The sequence below is a fragment of the Penicillium cataractarum genome, assembly GCF_028827025.1.
Source record: "Penicillium cataractarum strain IBT 29864 chromosome Unknown utg000008l, whole genome shotgun sequence".
In the NCBI taxonomy this organism is placed as follows: Eukaryota; Fungi; Ascomycota; class Eurotiomycetes; order Eurotiales; family Aspergillaceae; genus Penicillium; species Penicillium cataractarum.
The window spans coordinates 2,887,620-2,910,974 of NW_026622744.1; the positions used below are offsets into that span (position 1 = coordinate 2,887,620).

General features: G+C 51.0%; 13 protein-coding genes across 13 annotated transcripts; 6 read left to right on the forward strand and 7 right to left on the reverse strand.

Annotated features, from left to right (window-relative positions):
• Nucleotides 1–519: 519 nt before the first annotated feature.
• On the forward strand, nucleotides 520–858 carry N7496_010208 (uncharacterized protein; the record flags this gene model as incomplete). Its single annotated transcript, XM_056703121.1, has 1 exon — nucleotides 520–858. One exon carries the CDS (start codon nucleotides 520–522, stop codon nucleotides 856–858), a length of 339 nt encoding a protein of 112 aa, XP_056552121.1.
• A 510-nt stretch (nucleotides 859–1,368) lies between these two features.
• On the reverse strand, nucleotides 1,369–2,469 carry N7496_010209 (inositol-pentakisphosphate 2-kinase; the record flags this gene model as incomplete). Its single annotated transcript, XM_056703122.1, has 1 exon — nucleotides 1,369–2,469. One exon carries the CDS (start codon nucleotides 2,467–2,469, stop codon nucleotides 1,369–1,371), a length of 1,101 nt encoding a protein of 366 aa, XP_056552122.1.
• Nucleotides 2,470–3,529: 1,060 nt separating this feature from the next.
• Nucleotides 3,530–4,143, forward strand: N7496_010210 (thiamine-binding protein; the record flags this gene model as incomplete). The annotated part of the gene is made up of 4 exons (XM_056703123.1): nucleotides 3,530–3,589; nucleotides 3,642–3,747; nucleotides 3,819–3,921; nucleotides 4,071–4,143. 4 exons carry the CDS (start codon nucleotides 3,530–3,532, stop codon nucleotides 4,141–4,143), a joined length of 342 nt encoding a protein of 113 aa, XP_056552123.1.
• Nucleotides 4,144–4,710: 567 nt separating this feature from the next.
• N7496_010211 (uncharacterized protein) lies at nucleotides 4,711–5,987 on the reverse strand (the record flags this gene model as incomplete). The annotated part of the gene is made up of 3 exons (XM_056703124.1): nucleotides 4,711–5,480; nucleotides 5,540–5,715; nucleotides 5,806–5,987. The coding sequence occupies 3 exons, from the start codon at nucleotides 5,985–5,987 to the stop codon at nucleotides 4,711–4,713; spliced, it is 1,128 nt and encodes a 375-aa protein (XP_056552124.1).
• A 618-nt stretch (nucleotides 5,988–6,605) lies between these two features.
• N7496_010212 (uncharacterized protein) lies at nucleotides 6,606–9,101 on the reverse strand (the record flags this gene model as incomplete). The annotated part of the gene is made up of 1 exon (XM_056703125.1): nucleotides 6,606–9,101. The coding sequence occupies one exon, from the start codon at nucleotides 9,099–9,101 to the stop codon at nucleotides 6,606–6,608; it is 2,496 nt and encodes an 831-aa protein (XP_056552125.1).
• A 311-nt stretch (nucleotides 9,102–9,412) lies between these two features.
• Nucleotides 9,413–10,067, forward strand: N7496_010213 (cytochrome c oxidase subunit 7; the record flags this gene model as incomplete). The annotated part of the gene is made up of 5 exons (XM_056703126.1): nucleotides 9,413–9,441; nucleotides 9,638–9,716; nucleotides 9,791–9,851; nucleotides 9,913–9,944; nucleotides 10,038–10,067. The coding sequence occupies 5 exons, from the start codon at nucleotides 9,413–9,415 to the stop codon at nucleotides 10,065–10,067; spliced, it is 231 nt and encodes a 76-aa protein (XP_056552126.1).
• A 962-nt stretch (nucleotides 10,068–11,029) lies between these two features.
• On the forward strand, nucleotides 11,030–13,279 carry N7496_010214 (uncharacterized protein; the record flags this gene model as incomplete). The annotated part of the gene is made up of 5 exons (XM_056703127.1): nucleotides 11,030–11,100; nucleotides 11,157–11,313; nucleotides 11,370–11,425; nucleotides 11,479–11,879; nucleotides 11,937–13,279. 5 exons carry the CDS (start codon nucleotides 11,030–11,032, stop codon nucleotides 13,277–13,279), a joined length of 2,028 nt encoding a protein of 675 aa, XP_056552127.1.
• Nucleotides 13,280–13,501: 222 nt separating this feature from the next.
• On the reverse strand, nucleotides 13,502–15,094 carry N7496_010215 (Kynureninase 2; the record flags this gene model as incomplete). Its single annotated transcript, XM_056703128.1, has 4 exons — nucleotides 13,502–13,917; nucleotides 13,971–14,448; nucleotides 14,507–14,844; nucleotides 14,917–15,094. The coding sequence occupies 4 exons, from the start codon at nucleotides 15,092–15,094 to the stop codon at nucleotides 13,502–13,504; spliced, it is 1,410 nt and encodes a 469-aa protein (XP_056552128.1).
• A 936-nt stretch (nucleotides 15,095–16,030) lies between these two features.
• On the forward strand, nucleotides 16,031–17,451 carry N7496_010216 (indoleamine 2,3-dioxygenase; the record flags this gene model as incomplete). Its single annotated transcript, XM_056703129.1, has 3 exons — nucleotides 16,031–16,324; nucleotides 16,413–17,015; nucleotides 17,077–17,451. 3 exons carry the CDS (start codon nucleotides 16,031–16,033, stop codon nucleotides 17,449–17,451), a joined length of 1,272 nt encoding a protein of 423 aa, XP_056552129.1.
• Nucleotides 17,452–17,844: 393 nt separating this feature from the next.
• On the reverse strand, nucleotides 17,845–18,519 carry N7496_010217 (uncharacterized protein; the record flags this gene model as incomplete). The annotated part of the gene is made up of 1 exon (XM_056703130.1): nucleotides 17,845–18,519. The coding sequence occupies one exon, from the start codon at nucleotides 18,517–18,519 to the stop codon at nucleotides 17,845–17,847; it is 675 nt and encodes a 224-aa protein (XP_056552130.1).
• Nucleotides 18,520–19,914: 1,395 nt separating this feature from the next.
• yaf9 (YEATS domain-containing protein YAF9) lies at nucleotides 19,915–20,721 on the reverse strand (the record flags this gene model as incomplete). The annotated part of the gene is made up of 2 exons (XM_056703131.1): nucleotides 19,915–20,628; nucleotides 20,689–20,721. 2 exons carry the CDS (start codon nucleotides 20,719–20,721, stop codon nucleotides 19,915–19,917), a joined length of 747 nt encoding a protein of 248 aa, XP_056552131.1.
• A 246-nt stretch (nucleotides 20,722–20,967) lies between these two features.
• On the forward strand, nucleotides 20,968–22,043 carry horA (ubiquinone biosynthesis protein COQ11; the record flags this gene model as incomplete). Its single annotated transcript, XM_056703132.1, has 4 exons — nucleotides 20,968–21,013; nucleotides 21,071–21,125; nucleotides 21,207–21,547; nucleotides 21,622–22,043. The coding sequence occupies 4 exons, from the start codon at nucleotides 20,968–20,970 to the stop codon at nucleotides 22,041–22,043; spliced, it is 864 nt and encodes a 287-aa protein (XP_056552132.1).
• A 162-nt stretch (nucleotides 22,044–22,205) lies between these two features.
• N7496_010220 (pre-mRNA-splicing factor SYF2) lies at nucleotides 22,206–23,223 on the reverse strand (the record flags this gene model as incomplete). Its single annotated transcript, XM_056703133.1, has 3 exons — nucleotides 22,206–22,253; nucleotides 22,313–22,948; nucleotides 23,035–23,223. 3 exons carry the CDS (start codon nucleotides 23,221–23,223, stop codon nucleotides 22,206–22,208), a joined length of 873 nt encoding a protein of 290 aa, XP_056552133.1.
• Between the last annotated feature and the right edge of the window lie 132 nt (nucleotides 23,224–23,355).

The window sequence follows — 23,355 nt, forward strand, 5'->3', positions numbered from 1 at the left end:
CAGCGCCACATTCAATCATGCCGTTTTCCCACCGCAGCTATGAGAAATCTGAAACCTCACATTCTCATACCCTCATATTCTGCGAGTTGAGTCCTGCCCTGCGTTATATCACATCCTTACTGGGAGCAGCATGCCGTGCAATGCACAAGTCGTGTTGTCATCCTGCCGCATAATTAATTGAGATCACCGGGTGAATCATCAAAAACTATCACTGTGGGTTTGATACATTAATCCGACCGTGCATCAAGCTCCTGTCACTATGTAATAAATGAGGTCATCTACCGCCGACCTTGCATCGTTCCCGAAGATCAATATACACTTTCACGTAAGGGGTCTCAGGGGCGCGACATCGGGATTCTAGCGCAAAATGCTTATTTACTACGGAAGTATCGCAGGTTCTTGAATTCATCAGGCGATCCATCAATTTCTACTTCCTGCTTTCTATCTGGGCTATCAGCATCTCTCCTCGTCCACCAAAACCTACCTAATACCATCATCTCCGGATATACTATCACCAAAATGCAATTCAAACTCATCATCGCAACCCTCTCCCTAGCCCTCCTCAGCGGCACAGTCACAGCCCAAAGCCAATCCGCCATGCACCTGCGGCCCACACAGTCCCCAGCTCCATCAGCAATTCCTTCCATCCCTGCGAGGCGGCCTCTGTCTCGATCTGCCCGGCCTACACTTTCTCCAACAGTTTCATCGTTTACCGGCTCATCTACTGCTGCCCCCTCGATGCATCGCGCTTCAACTCCAGCTTCGCCTTCAGGATTTACTACCTCTGCCATTCCGGCGGGTAGTGGATCGGGGAGTGAGGATATTTTGGGAAGTTTGTTGGGTATGGCTCGGAAGTAGCGTGCTGGTCAGCGAAACCGGTGTTTTGATGGACATATTGGGGGTTTGGCAGATATAGGAGGAAGAGAGATGGTGGAGATGTATTTTCGGGGTTGATTATATTTCTTTTCCATGTAATATTGTTCTCATATTTGTTGACATAACTAATACTACGATGTTTAATTGTGAGAATGGAGGGAGATATTGCCATTGTGGAGAGGCCAACTAGAGAGTCCTTGGCTGTGGGAAAATATGAAAAGGACAATTTAAAGGTTCAATGTCTGTAGCTGACATTGTAGTTGCTAGAATATCAGATAGCCGTCCCAATACCATGAATTATAAACGACGCGAATTGCAATGCCCCTAAGGACCCGAAAAAAGACACAGAACCCGAAAACGAACAAAAGCAAACAACCGCCCGCCCAAACGAGGATATTATAGATCTTTCGACGCTGTAGTACCATCCAAAGTTGATAAAAGTAAAAGACAAAACGAGAAGAAAAAGTGTAATTGGAACAATAGGACAGACTCTCAGGCTGTCGGGCGCTGAATAGCGGGTGAGATGTGCAGAACACATTCACTGGCTTCCTGGGTACTGTTGAGCCCGTCATACCAGCCTCCTTCGATCAATTGAATTTCGATGTCTCGCCAGTACTCGGCTTTGCCCCCAGCACCCGTTTTGAGGTCAAGGTCTCCGAGACGGATTTCGACGGGAAGTTTCTCGTCCTTAGGGATCTGTTGCCTAACGTCAGTCGCCACGATATCTTTGGAGAGTGTATCAGAATAGGTACATACCTTGATATACATTGTGCAATCTCGAAGCGTCATATCGAGGGAAGTCTCCCGGGACTGCGGGGGAGGTCCGTGTAGGCCAACTTTGTGGTAGGCACTCTGATGTGATAGTAGTTTCTGAAGCGTGGGATTGTTGAATAAGATGCTAGCCAGCCGTGTTCGATCGCTGCATCCTTTGATGAAAGTGGTGGCTCGGAGGACATCCTCGAAGGTTTCGGATACGAGGTCTAGAGGGCAAAAGGATCGCTGTTCTTTCTGCCCCATAAGAGATGCATCGTAATTCTTCATTTCCCTCAACGCGCAAGTTCGACATCTGTGTGCTGTCGTGGGCGCCGAAGGAGATTGGACAAGCCATTTTGGTTTCAGCTCTGCTAAAGTCGAGCCTGGTTCATCAAAGGTCGTCATATCGGTGACAAGGAGTCCAAATGGCTCCGTCAGACTCAGATACCCGCCATGTCGTTTCTTGGGCCTCCCACCGCTCACTTCGGCGAGGCGAAGCTGCTCATTGCAGCGGTGGATCAGACCGTCTGGCAATCGGATAAGCGTCTGGTCGACCAGCTCATCGGCCTTGAAGAGCGGGCGCACAATGGTATTGAAGTTTTGCACAATCTCTTTGTACGGGACATTAGCGGCCGTGTCTTTGCGCAGACGAAGTAGTTTCCCTGTGAACCGCTCCGCTGCTTCAAATGCAACGGGGGATAAAAGCTTCCGAGGATCTCTCTTGGCTGCGAGGGGAGATTTCACCGCCGAAACGAAGCGATAGACCACATTAGCACCCCCCTCGGCTAGATATACGAGCTGAACTCCCGGCGGGAGCTCAAGCAGACTAGGTTTGGTCATTCGTGGCGAATGACAAGAAAAAGGAACACAAAGAGGCCACAAGGAGCATGACTCGCTTGGAAAGAACAAACGATTAAAATCACAGGCAACTAGTCAGCCTCTTTGACAAAACCCCCAGGTGTCGATGGAGTTTTTGGAAGAGCGGTGGAGGTAAGTAGCCCTGTCCTGGAAGGGAATCCTCGATTGGTCGAGACAAGCTACTGATCGATCGTTGATGCATTCGAGTCCGGGGCTAAAGCGGATCCGGAACGGGGTTTAACAAACTAGCTTGTAGCGGTGAACTGTTGGACCGAGAACTTATGGTCTTGGTTGCTGATCTCCTCTGGACGTAGACGAGTCCAAGCCTCCAGCGAACAGGGGGGGTGAGGAAGATTCGAGACAAACAAGCTGAAAGCGCACGGCCAGTAAGCGAGCTTTTTGGCACCAGACCCAGTCGATTAAAGACCGCCGGGTGGCGGAGTAGTTCGCAAGGAAAAAGAAGAAAGGAAAACTGGCGTTCTGATCACAGACCAACCAGCCTTACGAGGAGAGCCCGCAAACTGGGGGGGGGGGGGCGGATGTCGTGCAGGGTTTAGTTCGCGTGGTGGGGGTTTCAGCTCGGCAGCTGTGGCGCTAGGCCGATAAGTCGGGTTGGCAGGCGATTGGCAAGTCAAGTCGATGGTTGGATGTTCCAAGGAAGATGTATAGCTTTATAGGGGATTCCAGGGCATTGACAGGCCCGAGGGAATGGAAGGACTGAGAGAGCAGAAACGAGGAAAGTGTAGTCCAAGTCCAGGACGGCGGTCAGCGAAAAACACCGCGGGGTCAACAAAAAGCGGAAGAATTGACGCCGACGAGTATTTGGTCAACTGTATAACATATGGGATAAGGATATAAATCTAGCTTAATAGTTTGTAGCTCCATAAAGTATCAAGTGATAATATCGCCCCATTAAGGCCCTCGTACTAACTATATGACAGCCTACTAACTTAGTTCACTAACTTAACTAAACTGCCGTTAGTCACCCACTTCCCCACCATTTCCCTCTCCATCCTCATCCTCACCAACAACATCCCTCAAAATGGACACCACAACCCTGCCCACCCCGGAGCACTGCCTAGCGGACTTTTGTCTGATCCCCGTAAGTGATACACTCATCTCTCTAGAAACATATAAACTCACATCCCCTCCAGATCGGGACAGCATCAGCCTCCGTCTCCGCCCAGGTAGCCGACGTCCAACGACTAATCGAGCAATCCGGCGTGAAATATGTCATGCACTCTGCAGGCACAACCCTAGGTACATCTATCTATCTTTCTTCCATCCTGACACTATACCTATTCTAATATACTCTCCTTAAACTACTCTAGAAGGATCCTGGGACCGAGTTCACCAAGTGATCGGCCAGGCGCATACGCTCCTGCACAAGCAAGGCATTGTCCGCATTCAAACTGATATCCGTGTTGGATCAAGGTATGCCCTCTCTCATCAATGCTTATCACACCCTTACTGCTATCCCCGGGGCGGGGTAAATCATTTGCTGTTGGGCTATCTATCTCCAGTTCAGCTGTGACGCACGTAAGATCAACATTTGGACTAATACCCCGTCAAATTGACTACAGGACCGATAAGGAGCAGACTGCTGAGGATAAGGTGAATAAGGTGCGGCAGTTGCTGGCTCAGGATAAGCAATAGATAGAGCCTTGCGGGATCATATATGGATCAATCCTTTAGCCTTGCAAATGGAGATCATTGAGAGATTTACTGCTTGTCATTTGTAGTCTGCTCAAATTTGTAATTTCAATTCGTTCTAGCACGAAGACCCATGCCTGATGGAAATCAAGTCTTCCAGCAGCTTGCTATAAATCAGAGTCATTCCAGTCATTTTCAACCCGAGATATTCAATTGATCTCCCAGAAACGCCGTATCCTTTTTGTTTGCATAGGTGCGATATGCCATCTGCAATTCAATGCGCCAGCACTTTGCCCAAGGATCCCATAAAAGAGCACAAAAACACACGATAGTAATCGACATGCCCGAACCACCCATATCCATGCTCTATGTAACGGGCCTAACCAGGCGAGATCCATGTTCGCAAGAAGTGGAATCAATCACCGGTAAACCCTTCAAAATGTCCGAGAACAACAGAACGCTGCACGATAATAAACCAAAAAAGAGTCGAATAAGAAAAAATGGCGCCAAGATTCAAGAAGAATCAGTGGGGAAAAGGGGGAGGATGGAGAAAAGGGGAACCCCCTGAGCTTAGAAGGAAATACCTCCGCCCAGGATACTATTCCAGTTTCCCCCAGCCCAGACCCAATCCCCCATACTCGTGCTAGCGCCGGACTTGGCTGAGCTGGCCAGCTCAACGAGCCCCTTGAACACGTTATTGATAGTAGACCCGTCACTCGAGGAAGTCGACGATGAAGAAACCGAAGTCCGTCCCACCGCATTGGTCACATTGTTCAGACTATCCACCGTATCCAATGCAGGTCCCTTGTTGAAGAAATCCACCAGGATGAAGGTAGGTTGGCGGCCACCGTAGGCAGCCTTGCACTTCGTCGCAGTGCTGCCGAGGTTACCAGTGCCGCCGGAGGGCGCGTTCGTGGTCGACGCGTAGCTTGCGTTGGAGTACTCGATGTCCAGGATCGCCAGATCGGTGGAGTATAGGAAGTGGTTCATCAGGGGGAGGCGGTTGGAGGATAGGGCGGTGGAGATGGAGCCCGAGAGGGAGGTTGGTCGGTCGGGTTCGCAGGTGAAGTTTGAGGGCGATGTCACGTCGTAGTTGTTCTCCCATACGAAGTCGAATTCCGACATTAGGTAGGGATAATCCGTGCTGGTGGTCAAAGGGGTGGCGAAGACGACGAGACGTTTGCCGGAGTCGATCATCGTTTGGAGGGTTGGCCAGGAGGAGGGCGCGGTTGTGAGTGAGTCGGGCTCGTACGCGTAGTTTGTGATGTTGGCGGTCTTGAATTCAGCGCCGAGTTCAGAGGCTGAGGCACTGTCGGAGTTGACCAGGAGGATTGTGACGACTGTATAGGAGAGAGGAATTAGTCTGATGGTACCCGTGCGAATGAAGCAGGCTGCGTACCTTCATTGGGATGTTCATCTAGCCATGACTTGATCTTGGCCAGCCAGTCACTCAACAGCCCTGCATCGAGCAAGGAGCAGTATGAATGACATAGGCGCCATTCATTGTTATCCTTGTGTACCTGTGCGGTAACGAGGCGGACACCGGCGCTCAACTGGGTAGGGGTATCGTAGTACCTGTACAAGAAGGTTAGACATGTTAGAGCTGATTTCGCGATCACCAAGCGGGGTACTGGATTCGATCGCTTCCAGGAGGACAAAACATACTGGTCACCAGCCAGGACACTATCCGAGCTGCGCACAAAGGGGCTGTCATGGGCACCCAGATGCGTAATCTCGCCGTAGGATTTGTCGCAGAGGTCGGGGGAATTGTTGCAGGCGGTGGACCGGACATTGAGCGGGTTAGCCAGCACCGCGGGCAACAGCGGTAGATAGTTGAGCAATCGCATGCTGTAAAATTCGACCGGTCGTTAATGATATCGAGTAAATAGCAAACTTGAATAAGCAGTCTATAATGACAGTAAATCCTCTTCTCACTATTTGAAACAAAAAGAAGGAGAAGGAGAGTAATAAGGGTCGGCTGTCATGGAATGCAATGTTTAGAATGACGATCCATTGCGGGTCCAGGCCGCGTTGCCGTCTCAACTATTCTTAGATCGTGGATCTTCATCCGCCACGCAATCCTGCTGATTGGTCAAAGTCACGCGCATAGCGAGGCCTTTGAATGGATTTTGATGGTTATTTCGTTGCCATCGCGCCAAGTAGCCAAGGTTCTAGGCTCCAGTCGCAGATGGAAGGCTGTGAGAGACACTGACGTCCTGTGTGGCACAGCCTGAATGTATTCGTATCTGTGTATTTATGTGGATGTTCTGTCCCGCTGGACGCGAGGGACTGACAAGGTTTCCCCTGCGTAGTGGCGATCATTCTGAAACTGGGGTTTTCGATATACTATAGAATGCGGGATATAGCATATGGGAGATTACTGTGAGGTACATCATATTATACAAGTGTGGTCGGCATAGATCACGGGGGTATACTACTCTATGAACAGAAAGAAAGATCGCTAGTTATACATCATTTCGACTTCGTTTCCTCGGCCAAACTGTTTGAGCAGAACGTCGCAGCGAGGACGGGGTTCGACCGGGATTCATCAGTTTGGTTGGCTCGATTTTCTCCAATCCACCGAAGAATGACGGATCACCCCAGGCACGCAAGATATCTCCCACCACGCGCTGCCACCGGTACGGGTTCTGTCGTCGCAGCACCCGGTTCAAGCGAGAATGAGAAAGATTGAATCGACCAAACAAAGTTGCTAGGCGGTGCCGAGTGGTCTCAACGATGACACGCTTCTGGAGGACGAGACCAGCTTGTTCGAGCTCTCGTAAAAGGAGAAGTCCACGGACCCATTGAATGAGAGGTTCATTCGTAGTGGGATGAAAGCAGATGGCCTTGACTGCAGTCGCGCTAGTCACTTGAGACTTGAACCCCCAAGCCACGAGCGCGGTTTGCATTGGCGGGCTAAAAATGAGCTTCAGCATCCGGTCATCCTGTCCCTTTGGTGTCCCAGCGGGCGCCGTGGCCCAGAATTCACTGTTCCGTGTCCCATATTGACGAGCCAGCCATAAGCAACATTCTCGAAGCTCAGTCCAATGACCTTCCATGCCGAGACGTTTGAGCATCTCCTTCCAGAAGAACGGATTGACATAGCCACCCAGCGGTACAGAACGCTGAAGAATCCGGAAGATGAACATGACTTCGCGCTTGGTATCCAGTGGCTGCCCGGGCGGTGAATTTGGGCGATGATTAGGTCGGCGAGGCGTTAAAACCTTTTCGGCCATAAAATCCAGGCTGTCCTCACTTAGAGGCTTTCCCCGCAGCGTCAGCTCGTCGACGATCTTGGACGCCGCTCCCAGATCACTGGCAGCGATGTGCTTGCGGAAATGGATATCCAACAGGTCTGGGTCTTCCGGGTGCAACTCTGCAAGTATCGCAAGTGCCATGTTGTACTGCTGCACATCACGAGCGATGTAGTAAGAAATGAGCAGTGATTCTTGGGTGGCCTTATCTTCGAGAACATCGGGATGTTGGTCACTCAGCAGCAGATCGGAAAGGAGAATGTCACGATTTTGTGATGCCAATTTTTGGACCAATCGAGCAAAGACAGAGTCTCCAATGGAGATACCGGCCTGCCGGAGTGTCTTGATTTTCTCCAGGATATCCTGGCTTCCATGCGCTCTGACGGCCAACTCACGTAAGCTCCTTGGGCCGATTGCAGATACGCCAAGCATCTTCAGCCCACCGAGTACCATATCAAAGTTTAGGGCGCGAGTGGCGAGCAATCGAGCTCCAATGTCATCTTTGAAAGGCGTCCCATCAGGCGCATGCTCCTTTGTGTTCTCGGAGACGTCACCGGGTGTATCTGTTGGTTTGGATTTGGACTCGAATTGTTTCTTGGCATATTCCTGGAGTTTTTTATTTTCGTCCCAGAACCCATACTTTCTGGCGTAATCCAGCAGAGGCTGGATCTCGCTGCGCGATTTCGGGTGATCGTTGCGCGCGACCAAAAAGGGGTGTATTGAGATTGCACCCTCTCCATAGCCTTGTGCAATCAATGTCGACATAACTTGCCCATAGATCTCGTGGCCTTCGGCGGAGCGACACAAAAGCCGAAAGGTCCGTAGAAGCGAGGAGGGCCTGACAGCCTTGACATGATACCAGTCGCGAGCGCTTTCCACAAGGGATGTGGGACGAATAACCGGCAGAAGAACCTGCAGGACATCGTTCGGGGAAGCCAGGCCGGATGCTTGGAATTTTTTGTTCCATCGTAAAGCTCGCTTCGTCAGCCCCCGGTCAAGAAGGCCACCCACGACACTTTCGTAGAGCCGTGGCCAAGATTGACCTTCTCGTCTGTGTAGATCCATCGCATATTCCATCACATCTATGAGGAAAAGATCTCGTCTTAACCCCAGTTTCACAAAGTTCTGCCAGAAAAAGTCGGCCCGTTCTCCATTTACCGGTACCCGGACTCCGCGGAGACGGACTGTCAGTCCTTCCCATATATCTTGCGTTCCCTTGTCGCCATAATGTCGCTGGCGGAACTTCAAAAGTTCCTCCCAAAGCTCAAAATCGTTCATGTTCTCCGCACGGTCGACCAGGCGTGTTCCAATATCATTGCAGTGACCAACGTCTGATTCGAATTCCAGTCTCTCCGGATGTAAGCGTAATGATTTGACTGGGCATTTTGAATCGTGTTTCTCGCTCGTTTGGTTCGTAAGGGTCGAGGAAATTGGATATCGATCTGTCTCCGAAGGTTCGATCTCATAGATAGGAAAACTGAAGGGCCGCCTGTCGCTTGCAGTCTGCTGTCGAGTTTCGACTCCCTGCACCGCAGAGCCACCTCCCACGTTATCGTCCACTGCCCCTTGATGAGCACATCGTGATTGACATCGTAGGCGCGCGTATCTTGACTCCAACTGCTCGATTCCGGTCGGTGTTGCTGCGAGGGAGTCGAGAACCGAGATGGCAGACGGCCTCTTCAGGAGTCGAAGAAGAGCCGGTCGCATTGGTCGTGCAAGGAAGGATGGCAACGAAATACCTGTCCACCATCCTTCTTTCAACGATGAGGAATTAAAGACCAGCGCGGACAAAACAGCCCAAGCTTGCTTCTTCCGTGCCAAAAGCCGCCGATGACGCTTTCCCCTTTTGAGGATCCTGACTCAGCAGGACTTTCCTTACTAAGCGCACCTTCTGAGTGGGCGGAAGAAAGAGGGAAGTCACATGACCCTCAATTGCAGCTCTCCCGAACCTCACGACATCGTGCCATTACCACTCTCTCCTCCCACCCAAACCTCGCTTCGTGCTTCCAACCGCCAAAATGTTCCGCACTGCGCCTCGCATGGCCGGGTACGTCGACTCCAATGCTCTTCAGCTCCCTCCAACCATCCCTGGCCGTGCCCGAGCCCGGCCGAAATTCGTTTCGAAATCCCTCGGGGGTGCCGTTCGCGATTGGGTCAATTGCCATTGCAATTGATACCGCTACAGGCATTGCCCGACATTACTACGTTGAGAATTCATACTGACAAGTATTCATCTTCTATAGTTTCGTGTTCCGCGAGAACCGTGTCCCCTACTACCAGCGTCTGTTCCAGAACCACGACGGCAAGCGTCAATGGTGGAAGGTCAGCTTCATCCGGATATGATGACTTCGATGCTAGCCATTGGCAATTTCTCTGACTTGTATATTGCTTCGCAGACCTCCCGTAGCGGTTACATCATGTACCCCTACCTCATCTCCGTCTACGGCCTCGGTGCTGGTTAGTGAAACCTCTCTTGAATCGAAGAAATAATGCAGATTATAAGCTAACTCTACGATAGCCACCACCTACGCCATGTGCCGCATGGTCTTCGTTAGTCTACCCCAAGCCCCAATCCTTCTCGCCGAATGCGAGCATAGTAACCAATACTTGGAAATCCGGGACACATACTGACTGATTGAATAGGGCAAGAAGACCTGGTTCGGTGACAAATAAATAACACCAACCCTCCTTTCGATTTGGTTGCTCGGTAGTTGATGTTGCAATGTTGGGATTGACACAATATTGGCGGTGTATTTCTATACCGGTGGTGGATTAGATGGACTTTTGCGGGGCACACTGAAGATTTGGGGCTGTACATAAACCGAAGCACCAATCAAAATACTGTTGCCTTTTCACAACTTTCTTCAAGCTCATAACTTGGCGGTTCCTGTCAGCTTGAATCAATGGCTTGTTCTGGGACATCAGTGCTCAAACAAGTTTTGCAAAGTGTTCTGGGACATCAGTGTTCAAACAAGTTTTGCAAAGTGTTCTAGAAGAACTCCTGCCAAAAGCTACATGCGAAGCATATAGCTACCTGTCTTCCTCTAATGCTCCAGGCCTGCTTCCTAAAACGCATTACCTATCAAAAGCAAAACATCTAGTCAATAATCGTGGCATGGTAGATACGCTATGCTACAATTGGCCAGGAATCATTACCGAAGGGTACCTCAAACAGATTAAGATCTAGAGTCATCGAATTACACTCAAATCTATATGCTGCTCAAGAATAACTTTTACCTGGCAATCTACGTATGTACTCCGAGTCTTACATACTTCTTGATGTCCGCATCAGACCATCCGCACCTAATCATGGATGCGGGCAGTCCCAAGTGCTTAGTCAGCGCTATAAGGGCCAGGCAGCATCAGGTCCACGACATACTCGACCCAAACAACTCAGGACGAGCTGGTTCCAGCTGGTTCGGAGCTCGTCGAGGTACCAAAATCTGGTTGTGGCTTTCATGATCTACCACTCATGGACTTTTCTGTGCCAAATACTGGATATGACAATCTTGACCCGTGTGATTTGCCAATATAAATTCCCGTATTCAACCCATCAAACCCAGCTCAAGCAGCAACTCCGAGTCATAGAACGTGTGTCTGATGACTTGGAACGACCATGAGAATTCGCGTTCAAAATGGATCATAACGACTCATCATATTCCGAACGACCAGCTAAAAGGGTTCGACAGGCATGTGAACCATGCAGGTAAGAGCCACACCAGCTGCCCCTCATTGTCAATTTCGAGGCTAACAAGGGTTCAGACGGAAAAAGGCCAAATGTCCTGGTGAGCAGCCAGTCTGCTCACTGTGTGCCAGACTGCGACAAGAATGCATCTATGCAGAGGAAAGACGTCGGCCACAAGTCCCAGAGGAGCCTGTAAGGCCCAATTTCGTGGGCCAGACAGCTCCTCAGTCTCTGGTATGTATCTCAGAGGGTAAAAATTGATAGCCTGTGTTGATACTCATATGCGACAGGAGGATCGATTGCGAAGCTTGGAAGGGAAGCTAGGTGTGGTCATTGATCATCTAGGGTATGAACTTCGCCTGCCTGTTGACGAACGCATCGACTTGCTAATTCAAGTAGAGTCGGCTCGAGAGGAAACCCGCCAGCAGCGAGTACCACACAACTATCCACTGGCCTGACCACGTCTGGTCCAAGTGTATCTGTGGTTCTACCTCCTTGGGAAGAAATAATTCCTCTGGCCGAGCTATATATGCTGTATTGTGAATCCCAACCTCTACCTTTGTTCCACAGGAGCAGCTTCATCGGCAGCCTCCAAACAAGAGACATCGAAATCATCTACGCGATGTTAGCTTTGAGTCTACGGTTCTCGAACTCATACCGCGATACCCGTACTCTGTCTGAACAGGTCAATAGCTATGCCGAAGTAGCACGTGGCATGGTTATGAAGCGAGTCTCCGAAGGACCAGTCGAGGTTTCGACCCTTCAATGTCTTTGTCTGTTGAGCTTGGTTGATTTTACAAGTATGTACTTTTGTGGCTGACAAGATGACCACTTTGCTAAGAGCTGCGTGACAACAGATGGCAATACGCATCGTTCTAGCATCCACAGCAGTCTTGCCATGAATCTAGCCCAATGCGCAAATCTCGGGCTGGAGCCTCGCGCACCAATGACCAACATTCATCGTGAGGAACGCAGACGTTGTTTCTGGAGCATATGCTTGCTGAAACGACTTCACGACGGTGGCTTCTCGATCGATATACCCGAAGGAGGAGGCCCGGCATACCCTGAGAGTCCGACACGGCCTGCGCGGATGCTCTCACCGGGTCCCACACCCCCGGATACGCGGAGAAGTGATATTCAAGACCAGGGTATTCTTGCCTATGTCATTATGCTGAGTGAGGCCTTCGCAAGGACGGGACGATATGTCCGACTCCATGGACGACCAAGCAATGTGCCCCCTTGGTCTCCTCACTCGGAATATTCGAAAATCATCGCGCTGCAAATGGACCTAGAGACGAAGATGCCTCTCACACATCGATTCAAGCCGGCAAACCTCAGTGACAGATCCCTAGAGGAGCTGCAAGCTCACCGCGAATACTGGGGACCCTGGTTCCTAAATCAATTCATATACCACACCATGCTCTGTCTACTAAACCATCCACTCCTATTATCTCTCAGCCTACGCACATTCCGCAGCACCATCCCCGAGATTTTCCTCCAACATACCTCCGATTTGATCTCCACCCACACGACCTGGATCATCCACTTCATCAACTACTTCGAAGAAAAATCCTTCTTCGTCTCCGACCCCCTCCTAGGCTACGGCGCCGCCGTCGTAGCCACAATCGAACTCCAACTCAGTTTCACAGAAAACCCAACAATCCGCGACCAAAAGCGCGACCGCTTCACCAAATGCGTCAAATTCGTCCAACAAATCGGCGAACGATGGCCTCACATGTCCCGCCTCGCCCAACGCCTCCAACACCTCGAAGACGCCGTCTCAGCAACCTACCAATCCGACCCGAACGCCCAAAACCAAAGCCTCCTCATCGACCTCTCCAAATTCTGGGAAATCCTCGAATACTCCTCAAACAGCGACGCAGATTCCGCCCGCCGGCTGTTCGGCGACTCGCTCTACGCGGGTCCGTCCACGGCGAACCCGGAAGTCTCGCAGACTTCGCCGTTACCTGCGCCGACGCGGATTGGCGAGGAGAGGCCGGGGAGTTTGCAGTCGCCCAGTGGTGGCTTTGGGGCTAGTGCTGCGGCTGGGTTTGCGGATTATTCGGGACAGTCGTTGGTTTCGCCGCAGCAGCTTACGTTGACGAATGATGAGTTTTCGATTTTGGCGACCAACTTTTTCTCGCAGGGGCAGGAGTTTTTGAGGGGTGGGGATACTTGGACTAATATTGGGAATTTCTAGCCATAGAGCTGTCTAGATGATACTTTGTGAGATATTGAATAATCGCCGTTGTCCTTGCTTAACTTGATATGCTCGATCTGGCAAAATATAGATAGAACATTACACCATAGAAGGTTTACCCGGGATATGATTATAATGCAAGACATGCGAATATGCTATTTTCATCTATGGTATCTCCATAACATCTCATATAAACCATCTCCCATCCATCAAAACTCCCACCTACTGCGACAAAGCACTCTTAAAAACCTCCACAAATGTAAACACCTCCTCAAAAGTATTATACAACGGCACCGGCGCCACCCGAACAACACCCGGCTCTCGCTTATCACAAATAATACCTGCATCCTGCAGCTTCTGCGCCACATTCTGCAATAGACCCGGCTTGAGCAGCAGACTCAGTTGTGCGCCACGGGCATGCGGGTCAGACGGGGTGATGATTGTGAATTGGCGGTCTGCATCAGTATTGTCCTTGAGGAGGAGGTACTCGAGGTAGGCGGTTAGTTTGAAGGATTTTTGGCGCAGGCCCGTCATGCTGGTTTTGTCAAAGACGGAGAGGGAGGCGCAGAGGGTTGTTAGGTCGATCACGGAAGGGTTGGAGATGACGTAGCCGTTTGCGCCGGGGATGGGCTTGAATTCTGGATGGTGTTAGTCCCTGGTACTTTCATGATGAGGTGCATGTATCACGTACTGTTGTCCATCTTGAAGCGCACTGAGCGGTCTCCGCCGTACCAGCCTGTCAATCGGTGACGGAACTTGGGCGAGTCCTCGCCCTCGCTGTAGTCGACTTTGCCGTGGCGCTCGTGCACGAATAGACCACCCATAGCACCAGGACCGGCGTTGCCGTACTTGTACGTGCACCAGGCGGCAAAGTCGACGTTCCAGTCGTGAAGCTTGATCTCGACGTTGCCGTAGGCGTGTGCCAGATCCCAGCCCACGGTCAGGCCGCGGTCCTGCGCGTACTTGGTGATGGTGGGGATGTCGAAGAGCTGGCCGGTGTAGTACTGGATACCGGGGAGAAGGAGAAGAGCGGCGTCGTTGACGTGCTTGTCAATGTATGAGAGGATCTTGTCCGTGGAGATCTCGTAAGTGCCCTCATCGGGTCCAATGAGGACCATGTTCTCCTTGGCATCGAAGCCGTGCCATGCAATGTGCGACTCGATGGCGTACTATGTACTAGATCAGTCATTGCCTTTTGTGAAAGCGTCGTTTATGATCAAAACTTACATGATCACTAGGGAAAGCCTTCCAGTCCATCAAAATCTTCTTCTTAGTTTCCGTTGGCTTGTAGAAACTGGCTAGTAGCAGGTGCAGGTTCGTCGTCAAAGTACCCATAGCAGCAACTTCCTCTGGCGAGGCACCAACAATCTTGCACATAGAAGCCGAAGCCTGCTCAGAGAGTTTCTGCCACTCTGATAGCGGGGAATCTTCAATATTGGTGAAATGGCCATTGACACCAATGGACGCCCATGTATCTAATTGAGCCTCCATGTACCTGGCCGTGGCCTTGGGCTGAATGCCCAGCGAGTTACCACAGAAGTAGATACTGGGCTCGGAGGAAAGACCTGTTATCGGAAAGTCAATAACGAGTTCCACTAACAATCCCCGCAAATTTCACAAACGTCCGGCGCTCATACCTGGTTTGGCCAGCTTCTTGCTGGCCAGATTGGCCTTGGAGGGAATGATGAATTCATCGCGGAGTGCGCGCAGAGGGTCTGCCTTGTCTAGTGAGGCGGCATATTCCCTCGTCGCAGCCTCGGCGGGGAATGTAGGCTTAGGGGCCTTGACACCGTTGACACCGTTGGCGCCCGTCATGATGTAGATGTGGAGGTGGAGGTAGATGTCAATGCGGATGTAGACAGAAAGGGAAGGGCGAGCGACGTTGGCAACGCACACCGAGGTTAATGGCAATTATTAAGTAGAGGGGAAGTTCACTGAAACGCAGATAAGACGCGCACGCTCCAGGTCCATTTTATAACTCGCTCTAATCAAATCGGAGAGGGAGGGAGGAGCGTCCGGATAGGAGCATCCGTATCCGCCTGTATGATCCGTCCCCACATTCTTGCGGTGATAGGCGGGGATCTCCGCTGGATACATGTCTGGTTAGTGTGGTTATCGTTGCAAATTTTGTGTTTTCGTTACTCAATCGCTAGCAGGGATGCCAATTAAGTATTTATGAACTCGATTTGGTCCAATTGGAAATCTGTAGAGGGAATACTGCACGTCGAGGCGGTGTGAGTATGCGATTGGTGATAAACCCTATTGTGATGCACGTCGTACAAGGATGCAGGGTGTCAGTGCATTAAACTTGATAGGTTTGCTTTTTCTATCGAGGTGAAGTATAGTTTATTGAAAGTTAACCTGTTGTATCGCCGAGTTTCTTTTTACATTCTATTTCCCCTCAGTGTTCCTGGTTCCTGGAATGATCAACCCCTTCATAATGGTATGACGAGTGCAACGTTATCGTAAAAGCGGAACACGGATAGCGATCCGCCTGTCATCCGGCCGGTATACCTGGGCAGGCCCGATGCAAACCGGCATCCACGATCTATAATGGCGTGGTATTATGCTTATCGATAGTTATTTTATCCCCCCTATATGAGGCCAGAAGTGTGTCTGACAATCAATTCCCATTTTTTTCTGACGTACCCCCTTCCAACTTAAACCATCACCTACTCATCCTTGCCCAAATCTCTTCCCATTGTCCCCGTTCTTTCCTCCTCTGGAACGTGGAAAATAAAACTTGCCACCATGATTCCTTCACCTGAGATCAATCTCGATGATTATGCCGTCTCTCCAGATCACGGTTTTCTTCCAAGTGGTCTTCCCCTACAGAAACTGCCCCATGACTACTACGCTTCCTGGGAGAACCTTGCCGTCCGGCTGCCAGATCTGATCCAGACCGGTCAGATCAGACGTCTAATCGATGCCTTGCCAGTCCTCACTACTACATGGTTGCAAACAGAGCCAGAGTGGCGTCGTGCATACTCCATCCTGGGATTCTTCACACACGCCTATATCTGGGGAGGCGAGAAGCCCAAGGATGTAAGTAGTTCTTTCCAGCATCTTACATCTCATCCATCTAATATCATACCTTCACAACGTCCATTCCAAGGCTAACCCTCTCATCCAGGTCCTCCCACCCTGCATTGCAAAGCCCTTCCTCGAGATCGCCAAACACCTCGAGCTCCCTCCCTGTGCAACCTACGCAGCACTCACACTATGGAACTACACCACCGTCCCAGAACTCGACCTCACAGAACCAGACCATCTCTCCGTCCTAACCTCCTTCACAGGAACCAAAGACGAAGAATGGTTCATGGTCATCTCCGTCGCCATCGAAGCCAAGGGTGCCCGTCTAGTCCCACTAATGCTCGATGCCATCGCCGCTGCTACAGCGAACGACGCACCCCGGTTGACAGCACTGCTTTGCCGCTTCACAGACGGTCTGCAAGATTTGACTGGCACGTTGAAGCGCATGTATGAGAAGAATAACCCACATGTCTTCTTCCACCAGTTGCGGCCGTTTTTGGCGGGGAGTAAGAATATGGCTGCTGCTGGTTTGCCGCATGGTGTCTTTTATGATCTTGGTACTGGCCAGGGCGAGTGGCATCAGTACAGTGGTGGGAGTAATGCGCAGAGCTCGCTTATTCAAACTTTTGATATCTTCCTTGGTGTGAGCCATTCTGCGACGGGGGGTACGAGTATGAAGTCCTCGGGAACGAGTTATATTCAGGTACGATTAAATTCCCACACGGAAAAACAGCAACTATCAATACTGAAAAAGTGCTTCACAGGATATGAGAAACTACATGCCCGCCCCGCATAAGCGTTTCTTGGAGACTCTCTCCGCGCTCTCCAATGTTCGATCCTACGTGACCTCCACGCAGGCCGAGTCCCCTCTAAAGGAGGCATACAATGCCGCCGTCTTGACATTGAGTGCCTTCCGTGACGCTCATATCCAGATTGTCTCGCGGTATATCATCATGCCAGCCCGCAGCAATGTACCCGTCGAGACAGGTTCCACGGACAAAGTCAACTTGGCTACGGCCAGTGCTCAGATTAAGGGTTTGAGCGAGACCAATCCCACGGGATTGTATGGAACTGGTGGTACGAGCTTGATTCCTTTTTTGAAGCAGACTCGTGATGCGACCAAGTCTGCTACATGTTAGATGAAGGCGTCCTTTTTTTTCTTGCGTGTTTATGTTCATATTGGTACATAGCGGTGCGATTAGGTGTTTTGGCGTTATGAGCTTGTCTGAACGATTGTTACTACTTTCGGATAGAGTTGATAAGAGGCAATTTGCAATCATGGCTGGAATACTAGACTCTCGGGAATACACAGATTCTACTTGCGTGGAGATCTACTGTAATACTGTAACGTCCTTATTGTAGTAATGTGCATAGTGAAAATACAATGGATATGTAGATGCTGATCCCTCTCCTTTAAAACTCGGGGTATCCTCCAAAAGACATATGCAAATGAACATGAAAATAAACATGAGAGGTAGATACAAACATTAATATGTCATACCAAAATTAAACAACCACGCTCAAAAACCCCCCTACAACAAAACCGCAACGACAACGGCAGCCGCACCCAACGGCACACCAGTAACCATAGCCATCTTCCCGGCCACATTACCAGTAGGAGTCTGCGTCGCACCGGGAGCATTAAAACTCTCCAAGCCCCCGGTAACAGTCAACGCCTGATACTGCACCATATCCGTCGGAATGCCCGTCTTAGTTGAGCTACTAGTCGAAGTAGTCTTGCCGGCGCCGGAAGCCGTCAAATCATACTTGACAGTGCAAGTCGCGGACTCGGACGAGTGCGTAAACGAGCACGCCATATCCAAGTTGCCCTTCTCGGTGACGGTGACGCCGTATGCCTCACCGGAGAGGGTGAATGGCTCGGCGAAACTGAAGGTGTTGGGGCCCGCGATAAGAGTAAGTGGGGTGGCGAGGCTGCAGTCGCTTGTTGGGGCGGCGGCGAGACAGTTTATCTCGTAGGTTGTTGCGAGTGCGTTGAGGGAGATTACGCTGGCGGCGTAGCTGGTGGAGGTGCGGACTGGGAAGTCGGAGAGGGTGTAGCTGGCGTCGAAGAAGGAGATTACTGTTGATGAGCCGGTGGAGGTGCTTTGACCTGAAGCGCTGGTGGCGGTGGGGCTGGGACTGGTCGTGATGGTTGCTGCCAGTGAGAGGGTTGAGAGGAGAGGGAGGAGGGTGGTTGAGAGATGCATTTTGATAATGATTCGAATGCTGGAGGATGTGGATGTGGATGCAGAAGGTGGTTTGAGTTTTGTGACAGCGGAAAGATAAGATTCCGTATGTATGGCACTTGTGCAGTGGGAACAATGTACAGCAAGAAAATGAGAGTGCCCCAAAAAAAATCAGTGGGAATGGCGCCTCTTTTATGGTCTCGGAGGGTCAAGACTTGATAAAGACTAGGGCTTATCGGTTTAAGCCGCAGACCCTGGATGTCCACCACGCTAACAGTCCCAATCCACTAGCCAGTCAGCCTCGCACTTCTTAGCGCCAGGCTTGAACCCTCGGTTCAAGCTATAGGTGTCTTGGCGTGATACAAAGTGAAGAATCCAATGCTACTCTACTACTGTAGGTCCGGAAGACCGATAGAGCACAGACAATACCAAGGTTACTTGTTACTCGTTACTCTCCGTGTGAAGTATATGCACCGAGTACAGGATATACTGGGCGTAGACACGACAGGGAATATCTGCAGCGCTGCGCCTCGTCACGTCACCGCTATTTGGTTTGGAATATGATCCTGCGGCAGTGAGTGATTCAAAATTTCCTTGGAAAGGCTGTGATGGTGATGTGTGGAGTAAAGAATGGCTCGGCACTCGGGGCCAAAATAGCTTGGCGCGAATTATCTGCAGTGGACACTCGGCGCTAATTAGGGGCCGACTTGGGGGCCGGACTGTGCCCTGCAGTAGATTCTTATTTTTGTCAAATCTAGGAGAGCGATTGAGTCATAGCCTTGTTAGTTACCTGACTATCGAGCCGGATGGAACTATATCCCACGGGGCAATGGGCAAAATATGGTACGCGATGTTTTCCTTGTTGGGCACCAATAGGTATGCAAAATTGGATTAAATGAAAGGTTTTGAGTTGGAAACAGTACGGAATGGACAGTGTTATTCTCTCATATCCTCAATTCAAGGGACTACAGTAGGTAGTTCAAGGTTGCCACAAAGGTTCGCCTTGCTATCCAGATCCAGATACGTCACGTCCTTCTGTCGTCTCTCCCTCTTTATAGAACAGTCCGCACGGTCCCCGGGCTGTCTTCAGGTCTTGGCGCGGTAATGGCAGCCTTCTGCTGGGAGAGTCTGGGGGTTCAGACTTGTGGTTTTGAGACAGATGCTTGGTGGCGATACTCTCGGGGAGGGAAGCCCGAGCCTGGATCCAGTCTCTCTTTGAGCATCCAGCGCTCTCATAATGATAACCGTCCAGAGGGCCATATTTGTAGGAGGTATTGCTGCTGGGTAGCCTCAAAACAGACGTTCCCGGTCGTATGGTGTCGGAAGGGTGTTCGAAGTATGGAGTATATCGGCGCATGAGTCGGCATCCCAGTGTGGATCGACACGATAAAAAGTATTCCTGCTCATGGGATGCAATCATCTCTTCTTCGTGGTAGCAGGAACGCCCTCGCTCTCCCTTAGCTCCGCCAAGTACTTCTCCCGCTCAACCAACTTCTCCTTCTCCTCCTTGATCATCTGATCAACCGTCTTAATCGCCTCAGACATGCGATCCAACTCCTTCCCCTCCGTCGCCCGGCTATACGGATTCTTCGGCGAATCACTCAACGGAATCTCCGCTGTCCGGCCCGGCTGCTTCGTATTCTTTCCCTTCCCCCTCGGCGCCACCGGCGTCCCAGCCGGCTGACCACCCGTCATCAACTCATAAAACGGCTCAACGGGCTCATTAAAGATGACCTCCTCATAATTCTGGCTGACAACCACCTCACGCCGCTCCTTCATACCCTCCGCATCCGGGCCGTAGGGGTGCAGTTTCAAACTGTGCCAGAGCGTTTGGGGCTTTTCGCCCGATTCGGGTGTGAAGTAGAGCTTGATTTGGATTTCGAATTCACCCCAGCCGGTCTCGACGACTTCAAAGGGGGGTGCTTCGATGGTGCGGACGGCTTGCGCGTAGGTTTCGTGGAGCTTGAATTGGACTTTTTTCAGCCAGTAGGAGATGTCTTCGTCGTTGATCCCTTTGACGAAAATGCGCCATTGGTGGGTGTGGTCAACGGGGGTGTTGGCAGGCCGTTTCTCGGGGTCGAAAGGTTGCGCTTCGCTGCCGAAGATGAATGGGCGGAAGACGGAGACGGTCTGGAGGGGATTTTAGGCTTGAGGTAGAGACTGGATGAGTTGGTTAGAGCAGAGACTGACCTTGACACGCTTGTTACCCGTTGCAGACGGCATGGTGATGGCTTGAAGATATGTGTAGTGAGATTCTTGGAAAGGTAAGTCGCGCAGGGCGGATGTCAAATGGCGCGTGGAAAAAGAACGGGCAGTGCACGTGACACGGTGACGGCATGCCGGAGCTGCAAGTAGCTTGAATCTTGGGAAGCTTGATCGATCGATCGATCGCGATTCTTTGCCTCCCTGGTAGAATTGCCTTGCGATTCTAGTTCTTCTTTCTGCTTTTATTGCAACCTTACATGTACAATGGCGGCTAAGAGACTTGTCGTTGCAGGAGGAAGCGGTTTTCTCGGTTCGCTACTTTTATCACTCGAGATGCATGTGTGGATGAGCTAACACGATACTACAGGATCCCGGATTTGCAGAGCTGCTGCTGCACGGGGTTGGGAGGTAACATCGCTAAGGTATGTCCTCAGCTCTACCTGAAACCTCTTAGCTAGAGTCAAGGGTCCCTCTACATGCACGATATGCTAAGATCACGTTAGTCGATCTGGCGAGCCGCGCTGGGACACCGTCACGAGTTCCACGGAGAGGCCAAGTTGGGCCAGCTCGGTGGAATGGGCCAAAGCCGATATCCTCAAGCCAGAAACCTATAAGCCCTTCCTGACCGGAGCGTCGGCTGTCGTCCATACGATGGGTATCCTGCTAGAGGCCGATTACAAGGGTGTCGTACAAGGGCGAGAACCTCTTGTCGGCGGGCTACAGCGCGCATTCAGCTCGTCTAAACTAGGAAGCCAGAATCCGCTACTAAGAAAGGAAGGCGAAGCTCTCGAGCCAAAGGAGAGGGATGGGCAATTGACTTATGAATTGATGAACAGAGATTCCGGTAAGTCTTATTATGTTGATTGGGACTCGAAGTTTGTATTTTGGGATACGCTTGCATGCTAACTTCTAATACAGCTATCGCGCTCGCTCAAGAGTCATCAAATGAGCATGTCCCGACCTTTGTGTATATCTCCGCTGCGGCTGGGGCGCCGGTCCTTCCAGCTAGATACATCACCACCAAACGCGAAGCCGAGGCCACCATTGCATCTTCGCTTCCCGAGCTGCGGAGTATCTTTATTCGCCCAGGCTTTATGTATGATTCAAGCAGAAAGTTCACATTGCCAATTGCCCTTGGTGGATTTGTGGCCTCCGAGTTCAATAATTTCCTCGGAAACAAACTTGGATTCCTCGGAGCCATGGCCGAGAAGCCCCTGAAAGTTGATGTGGTAGGTGAGGCAGTGATCGAGGCGTTGGAAGATGAGTCGACAAGAGGAGCTGTTGGAACGAAGCAGATTGAGCAGCTGGCGACAAAGGCCTGGAGGAAGACGATGCTTTAGGGGCATGAAACGCAGACTTCATTGGTTGCACCTCCTCGACCTTTGTGCCGGGAGAGATCGAATGAAAACGCAGAGGATCTCATTCGATGAATGAGTTGTCATGCACCCCCGTGTAACCCCCAATCTCCACCACATGTATTATATTGCTCTTTTCATTTCGCATTAGATCATGGTACCACGTTCGAAGCTGTCCCGAATCTCGGTTGTGTACTGGAAAATAGTTAGCAACTGCCAATGGCTAAACAGGAAGGCATAGGTGGGATGCATACCTTGTTGTAGAACCGGGCCAGCTTCTGATTGAACTGCTTGTTCTTCTCGTTGATGTAGGTCACATCGCCCTCCTCATCTCCGCGACGCTCCTTGCGCTTCTTCAAGCGGACCTCCTCCGCCTTCCGGAGATCACTAACCAGCTTATCCACATTGGCGCGATTCGGCTTGTTGTCGGCAAAGCCCACACTGTCCGCAGTCGAGTAGAAGCTGCCATTCTTGTCGATCGCAATCATCTCGCCATCTTCCGTCTCGACAATTTCCAAATCGCCGTTAGCAGCAGCCTTCTCAATAGCGGCCAGCTTCTCCTTCTCGTATGCTTCGAGGTCGGGTGCGAGCTCACGCAACTGGCGCTTGTACACCTTGCGGGCATCTTGAGAGTAGTCCTGGAATGCAACATCATCACGGTGGCGCTGTTTCTTCTCCATGCGTCGGTCCCATTTCTCTGACTCGTCGATAGTCCAGTCCCAGGCGCGCTTCCGTTCGAAGTCTTCACCAGCAGCTTCGGTGTCTGCTTTGAGGAGGTTGTGAGAGGCAAAGGCGTGCTTGCGGGAGAGCGAGTTCAGCAGTCCAGGATCGGTAGCTAGGCGTTGTGTCTCGGCTGCTGTTTCTTTCAGGTTGCGTTCCGTGCCGGATTTCTTCATGCGAGCAGTTAGTATAGCGATTTCATAGAAGGGGCTGGTGAGCCTGAAATATCACATTTGCCAGAGGTGATAAAACTTACCGCTCGGGCCTTCAGGGCCTTGAATCTTTCCATCCTCTCTCGCGCTTTAGCCGCAGCATCATTTTCTTTGCTCTGCGCAGGCGCCTCTGACGAGCTTGAGGTTTCTTTGTCGGCAGTCTCGACCTGCTCAGGTTGCTCAACTTTGGGCTCAGCCTCCACGGAGGTGGATGCCGGTGGTGTTTGAGGCATGCTGATTCGAATTTCAGAGCAACTCCGCAAAGCTAAGTCAGCTGGTGTGGGTAATGAAAGTGTTAGAGTGGATGTTCAACCGCAGAGTCTGGCGACGAGATGACATCAAATTCACCGCCCGGTCGCACCGCC